The sequence below is a fragment of the Lactuca serriola genome, chromosome 5, assembly GCF_051521515.1.
Source record: "Lactuca serriola cultivar US96UC23 chromosome 5, Lser_US96UC23_V15, whole genome shotgun sequence".
Lineage (NCBI taxonomy): Eukaryota > Viridiplantae > Streptophyta > Magnoliopsida > Asterales > Asteraceae > Lactuca > Lactuca serriola.
Window position 1 is genome coordinate 284,993,520 of NC_136412.1, and position 6,774 is coordinate 285,000,293.

The following is a 6,774-nucleotide window of genomic DNA, read 5'->3' on the forward strand; positions in this document are numbered from 1 at the left end:
GAACACCATTTGTATGCTATTATTCTTGTTTGAATTTAATATGTATAGTATTGTAGTAATTACAATATGAATATATTCAATTTTATATTGTCATTCTACTATAAAATTTATATATATATATATATATATATATATATATATAGTAATTTAGTATATTCTAATGTGAATGTTAAATATGTGACTCTTCATATATTCGATGATGAATAATGTCATAAAGTTGTACATACTAAATTTTAATGTGAATATTAATTAATGTGTGATTGTTCATATATTTGTTGATGAATAATGTCATAACGTTGTATATACAAAATTCATAGCAGAATAGTAACATAAAGTAGTGTTCTCACATGAACCTAACCCTATATATATATATATATATATATATATATATATATATATATATATATTTCTTTTGAAAAATGACCGTTTAAAAACGGTAAGCCACAAGACCAATACAAATGAAGCAAGGAAGCGCTCCTCTGGAAGGCTGTAGTGCGGCCTAGACCGCACCTGGAACGCACCCAAGGGCGGTGTGCTTGATGATGGGGCGGATGGAGTGCGACCAAGACCGCACCCACTCCCTCTGGTCTAAAACACATTCCTTAGCTTTTTTTTTGCATCAAGGTACAATGAACTAATCTCGACTCATAGCATATCTAACTATCTTCTTATGGCGACTAGTAGTTATAGCCTACAGGAACATATCGTGAAAAACATGACAGTGATGACATATCTAAACTCTTCAGAGGTTTCCCATCATAATCTTATGAGGGTAAGTAGAGTATTTGGACGTCTTGCACAACGTTTTTGTGTTTTACACTTTTACAACATTACCCCTGATGTATACATGCTTGACAAGGAAACCAATAGACATAAACTATGGGTATAACTCCAGTTCTCCATTTTTTTATTGATTTATGATTATTTAAACTTATAAGCAGTAGATTATATATATGTCTAGAGGCTAGAGCTGTATACATCAATTTGCATCATATAATTCCACTCGATTCCATTAAATATTTATTATGACATCATCTGATACTATCCAATCGAGGAAAGTGTACCAAAGGGATGCCATTGTAGAAGTATATATTTATGATTGATCTTATCATCGTCATCATTTCACCTAACCACTAAATTAAACATAATTCTGACCTAATCATTTGGTGGCATCCTCTTGTTTGCACTATTATGAGAAAAACAAAATTCCATCACCAAATGTATCTACTAGTAAGAAACTACTGTTCCAAACTAGCATTTAATGTATGCCGAATATATATATATATATATATATATATATATATATATATATATATATATATATATATATATATATATATATATCCGGTTGTGTCGATAATAGAAATATGTGACTTGTTTCTTCAAAGTGCTTTCCTGTAGAGGAGATATCATGACAGATTCCATCGAAAGATTAATCGGCATATAAATGAGTATCTGGGAGATTGACCAAGAGACATAAATCTGTGTAGCCAATGGAGTCAAAGAAGAACAAAAGCACAAAGAAAGAAATCAACAGAGGAGCATGGACTGCAGAAGAAGATGAAAAGCTAGCTGAAGCAATCGAGATACATGGTCCAAAGAAATGGACAGTTATTGCAGCTAAAGCAGGTATATATATGCATATAAAACTAACAAATTAAAATGTGTGGGAATGATGTGATTAAATATTGATGAGGGGTTGGTTTGTAGGTTTACAAAGATGTGGCAAGAGTTGTAGGCTAAGATGGTTAAACTATTTGAGACCAAACATCAAGAGAGGAAACATATCAGACCAAGAGGAGGACTTGATTATCAGGCTTCATAAACTTTTAGGGAACAGGTTGATTACCATATATATATATATATATATATATATATATATATATATATATATATATATATATATATATATATATATATATATATATATATATATATATATATATATATTAATTCTCTCTTTTTTTGAATCAAATATTTCTAAGTTTATAATTAACAAATTTCAAAGGAAGTTAATTAATTCTTATATATACTTGTTGTTATTAGGTGGTCACTGATTGCGGGAAGACTACCAGGTCGAACTGATAATGAGATCAAGAACTATTGGAATTCTCATTTAAGCAAAAAGAAGGAAATAATGGAAAAAGAAACTGGTTATTGTTCAACAAGAGACTGCTCTGAGAGAAGGAGGGTGGTAGAGATGGAGGATCATGTGAAAGACATTGGAGTTGAATGTTCAAAGGTGAACTTTAATGTTGATGAGTTTTTTGATTTCTCAAATGAGGATCCATCAACTTTGGATTGGGTTAACACGTATCTTGCTGGAACGAGTAGCATATTTATGTAGGGAACTTTTAATTGTTACTTGGTAAAATTCAGCAAATATTCTCATGCTAGGCTACCTATAAAAAGTACTGTACTAAAGTTAAATAATTTCATGCATATTTAATATTTCTGAGTTTCTTCGGATGCTTCCATCTGTAAAATTGTAAATCACTCGGATCTATTGCAAATGGTTCTGTCCTTTTAGTCATTATTTCAACTGTCACAAAAGTTTGCCTAGTTAACAATTTAGTGACGGATATTTGTATAATTAGTCAAATACTTTGCAAAAAAATATTTTTCATGACAACTGTTTGAGGCAGAAATAGGACAACTATTTTGTCACTATGTTACAAAAAAAATTATGTTGCTAATATGTCACTAACATGATTATAATGTTTTGTCAACAATCCTTCATTGATATGTCGTTGCAAATCTTTTGTTTCTTTTAATTTTGCCTTCATGGTAATGTGTAGATCTCGTTCTCATTTGATTCGCAAATTAAACCCATCGACATTCAAGTGCCCTTTTTCTTTATTCCTATTTAAGTATGGATAGGACTTAGGAGAGAAAATCACTTACATTATTGATACACAAGATGAATACATATACAAACAAGCCTTAAGCACAGAGAGAGAAAACATGAGAAATGAAAGAATCTACAAAAAGTAAAGAGAGATTTTAAATAGTTTCCTAAAGCATAAGAAGCTTTTCTTCACCATTAACAACGACCTCACATAAATCAAATAAATTAGACCATGTTGCTATGCTTGCTTCATCAATCTCTCAAACTGATCTTTCCAGTTCAAAACCTTTTCTTCACCATTAACAACCTCAAATACCAGTCCTCTTTCTGGCACTACATCAACAGCTTCAATGCAAATATATGCAGCATCTTCCTTGCTAAGACTTCCATTTTCTGTACAACCCTGTTTAATGTTTATGATAATAACATCAAACCAATTTCTAAAAAATCACATTTTTTCCTTTTTTATAAAACCAACAAAATACCTCTTCAAAACTAAAACCAGACTTTCCCCCACGATCATTTGTTAGCAACCCAGTTCTGATAATTGTGTATGGGACTCCTGATGAAACTAACACAGATTCATCTTCCTCTGATAGCTTTCTTGCATTACTATTCATAATTGCTTGAACCCCACTACTACTTTTATAAACAGACAACTGTAACATTGTCAAATCACCACATCCAACAATCTTGCAAAGTGAATTAACTATAATGAAGGAGATAAAGACTACCTGAGATAGTATAACCACATGTTGTACACCCTTCAAGCTCTCAACTTTAGATAGAAAACCTTCCTGAAAAGATTTATGTGCCACATTCGAGTAAATGCTCATATAAATGGAGGGTGAAAGAGGAAAAAGAAATGGGTTGTTGATAAAGCATACATACCTTGGGACAAATTATTGCTCGAACACCTTTCAGGGATTTCTTTAAAAATGAAGAATCCTTTGGATCTCCAGATATTGACTTCAAGAATACAAGAATCAAGAATTAGGGAAGAAAACAACAGAGACATTTGAGAAAGTGAATCTGCTAACCTCAACATAAGTACCAAATGATTCCATTGCAGCACGCTTGTCTTTCACAAGTGCTTTGACTCTAATCCGTTTTATTATTAATGACAGAATAATTGTCTGCAAAAGGTCAATAGTACAGAACTTAGCAAGAAGCCACTCATCTAAATGTTCATAAAATGTATAGATGTTAACTTTGAAGGTGTGAATATTCGCTCACAAACCTGACCAATTTCATCATCACCATCGGTTACCAAAACTGCGTCCCTAATTTCATCTTCTTCTGTGTTTCAAATGTAAAGCTAACTTTTAGTAAACAAATGAAGGAAAATAAGCAAGAGCACTTATTCAGTGGATACAGTAGATTACCTGAAGATTCAACTGTTTCCTCTAAAATGGATCCATCTTCTGAATCAAGATCAGGTGCCCCATACCATTTCCTCAACTTCGGCCCCCCTACACCAATTCAACTTCGATAAGTAGCCTTAACTTTTTGGATTATTACTAGGCAGAATTGGTGTTTACTGATGTTAAAATGTTTGGAGTCGGTGCTAAAGAAACGTACATTGGATTTCAATTCCACAAGTAAAACTGATAGAATTTACAAACAAAAAAGGAAAGAAAATTCAGAAATCAAATGCGAAACCTAGCTATCCCATTGATACAGGGAGTAGAAAAGTCGACCGTTTTGGTAAATCGTAACAAACTACAAAATTAAAATCTGAAATGTCTACCAAGTTAAGATCAGTTTCATGATTAGCCAAATCAAGGATAATAACAATAGGACAGCAAGTGGTTAGTGTAATTGGAACGAAATGCAGGGATTATACCTTCGATATAGTCAAGAATCACGTCGAAAAACCCCCGTTTTCCCTTCTTGGATGAGAAGCATACGACGGAGTGCTTTTTGGCGTAGCCGAGGGAAGGAGGAGAGATATAGGATTTCGAGATTGTAAGAACCTTGTCGTGGGAAGAATGCAAGAGTGTGTAAGGAGATATTGATGATGGTACAACTCCCGCCATTGATGAGAGAATTAGTGAGCAGCTCGTTATCGCCTCTTTCATCCATCCGTTTTCAGGATAGCCCGCGAAAGAGTGTTTGGGGTCCTCACGATTACGATATGGACCATTGGGTCTCGATAATTACCGAATCCGACCCTTGAATCACAATTAAGACAAATTGCAAAAATGGTCCTTTGGTCTGTTATTTTCTTTGTATAAAATCCAAACCTTGGTGTATAATTACGTTAGCAAATTGAATACAAGAAGTTATCAAAAGGAATCATATATAATATATAATACAATTATACAAGAGTCTGAGTAGGGTGTTAGCATCTCTTGACTACAAATTTTCATATTCTTATTGGGTCTATCTCCTGAAAGACACAACAACAAAAGCAAACTACAATAGCTTAGTGAATAATTTGTTCAAAAATCAACATAAACATATAACATCAGTCATAATTAATCACATTATTAACACGTAGTTAAATCTCGTAATGCCTTTCAAGTTAAATTGATAATTATCCAAATAGATTTGTTCATTAGAGTTCGTTAAATCTATGGATTTCGTTACAAAGACTTATCATACTCAATTTCACATCATAACGACTCACCATACTCGATAATTTTCAATCACAAAGGCTCGCCACACTCGTTGGGCAGAGCCTCGGAGTACTTGTTATGAGGCTCATTATACATGATTACATACTCGTAATCATTTTAACTACTCATATTCACCAAACATGAATTTATAGCTACTTACTAGCTATTGGAATTTAATATTGTCTGGCTATTGTAATATAACTACACAACGACCAAATATAATATTATGAATATTGTCATATGGTACTCGTTATGTCGTTCACTGTACTCGTTAAGTATCACCACAATGTTCTCATTATATGGATCTTTATACTCATCAAATATTATCATAGGGTACTCATTATGTTATTTACTATAATAATTAGATATCATCACAAGGTACTCGTTATATAACTCACCATACTAATTGGATATTGCCATAATAATACTCGTTATGAGGCTCACCAAACGTGTTGAGTATTGTTACAAGGTCCTCATTTTGTGACATCGACATTTTCATTAAACAACACCATAAGATACTTATTATGTGTTTTATTAAGTTCACCAACTATTTCCATAAATTTCTCTTTATATGGTTTATATTACTCATTAATATTAACAACTACAACTTATCAGTTATATTCTCTCTCTCTCTCTCTCTCTCTCTCTCTCTCTCTCTCGCTCGCTCGCTCGCTCGCTCTCTCTATCTATCTATCTCTATATTGTACCACAATAAACACCTATATTAGCTCACTACACGATGCAACCATGAACATTTAGTAATATCAGCTATATATACACATTACACCACTTAGTAAATCATATATAAGATTCAACTATAAACCTTAGGTGTACCGACTCTATAACACCCATTTCTTGAATTGAGTGTTTGACTGATGCGCTTACTGAATTGTTTATTGGAAGATTTCATGTTATGGAGGATTCTAGTTGTAATACTCGAGTCTCGATGATGTTTTCCCATGCTTGGATTGGGGTTTTATTGTTCATAATAAGTTAGGGGATAGGACAAAGTAGTAAGTCATTTATCACATTGGCTGAAAAATCTGAAAGTCTGGAATTATTCGTAAGAAGCGCGACGCACTTCCGGCCTAGTGGGTTGATTATTTTTAGGGCTTTGGCAGTATTTAAGGGCTATTAACCCATAGGGCTTGATCATTTTTAGCCTCAAACACCCTTATATCATTTCTTGAGTGAAAACCTAGATTTCTTTGGGTAAAGTGAGCTTGTTATCTCTTATTGAACCACTTTTGGGTGATTTTGGTGGTGATTTGATGAAGATTGAAGAGCAAGAAAGTTTATTTGGTT

The 6,774-nt window shown here is 33.0% G+C and overlaps 2 protein-coding genes across 3 annotated transcripts; one reads left to right on the forward strand and one right to left on the reverse strand.

Annotated features, from left to right (window-relative positions):
* Window positions 1–1,355: 1,355 nt before the first annotated feature.
* Window positions 1,356–2,536, forward strand: LOC145054519 (transcription factor MYB114-like). Its single transcript, XM_079002736.1, has 3 exons — window positions 1,356–1,629; window positions 1,711–1,840; window positions 2,047–2,536. The coding sequence occupies exons 1-3, from the start codon at window positions 1,494–1,496 to the stop codon at window positions 2,345–2,347; spliced, it is 567 nt and encodes a 188-aa protein (XP_078858862.1). The 5' UTR covers window positions 1,356–1,493; the 3' UTR covers window positions 2,348–2,536.
* A 347-nt stretch (window positions 2,537–2,883) lies between these two features.
* LOC145054518 (NAD(P)-binding Rossmann-fold superfamily protein) lies at window positions 2,884–4,971 on the reverse strand. 2 transcript variants are annotated; one of them, XM_079002735.1, is made up of 8 exons: window positions 4,695–4,971; window positions 4,234–4,320; window positions 4,089–4,144; window positions 3,889–3,984; window positions 3,740–3,817; window positions 3,583–3,645; window positions 3,334–3,507; window positions 2,884–3,251 (listed from the first exon to the last, which is right to left on the reverse strand). In XM_079002735.1, exons 1-8 carry the CDS (start codon window positions 4,927–4,929, stop codon window positions 3,087–3,089), a joined length of 954 nt encoding a protein of 317 aa, XP_078858861.1. In that variant the 5' UTR covers window positions 4,930–4,971; the 3' UTR covers window positions 2,884–3,086. The 2 variants fall into 2 exon arrangements, with proteins under 2 accessions (XP_078858861.1, XP_078858860.1); XM_079002734.1 differs by having other exon boundaries at window positions 4,089–4,147; window positions 4,695–4,970.
* Between the last annotated feature and the right edge of the window lie 1,803 nt (window positions 4,972–6,774).

Coding starts and splice junctions, on each gene's coding strand:
- LOC145054518 (XM_079002734.1), bottom strand. CDS start 4,929: ATGAAAGAGGCGATAACGAGCTGCTCACTAATTCTCTCATCAATGGCG. Junction 4,321..4,694: donor GATTCTTGACTATATCGAAG/GTATAATCCCTG, acceptor GAATTGGTGTAG/GGGGGCCGAAGTTGAGGAAA. Junction 3,818..3,888: donor CATTTGGTACTTATGTTGAG/GTTAGCAGATTC, acceptor GTATTCTTGAAG/TCAATATCTGGAGATCCAAA.
- LOC145054519 (XM_079002736.1), top strand. CDS start 1,494: ATGGAGTCAAAGAAGAACAAAAGCACAAAGAAAGAAATCAACAGAGGA. Junction 1,630..1,710: donor AGTTATTGCAGCTAAAGCAG/GTATATATATGC, acceptor GTTGGTTTGTAG/GTTTACAAAGATGTGGCAAG. Junction 1,841..2,046: donor CATAAACTTTTAGGGAACAG/GTTGATTACCAT, acceptor TGTTGTTATTAG/GTGGTCACTGATTGCGGGAA.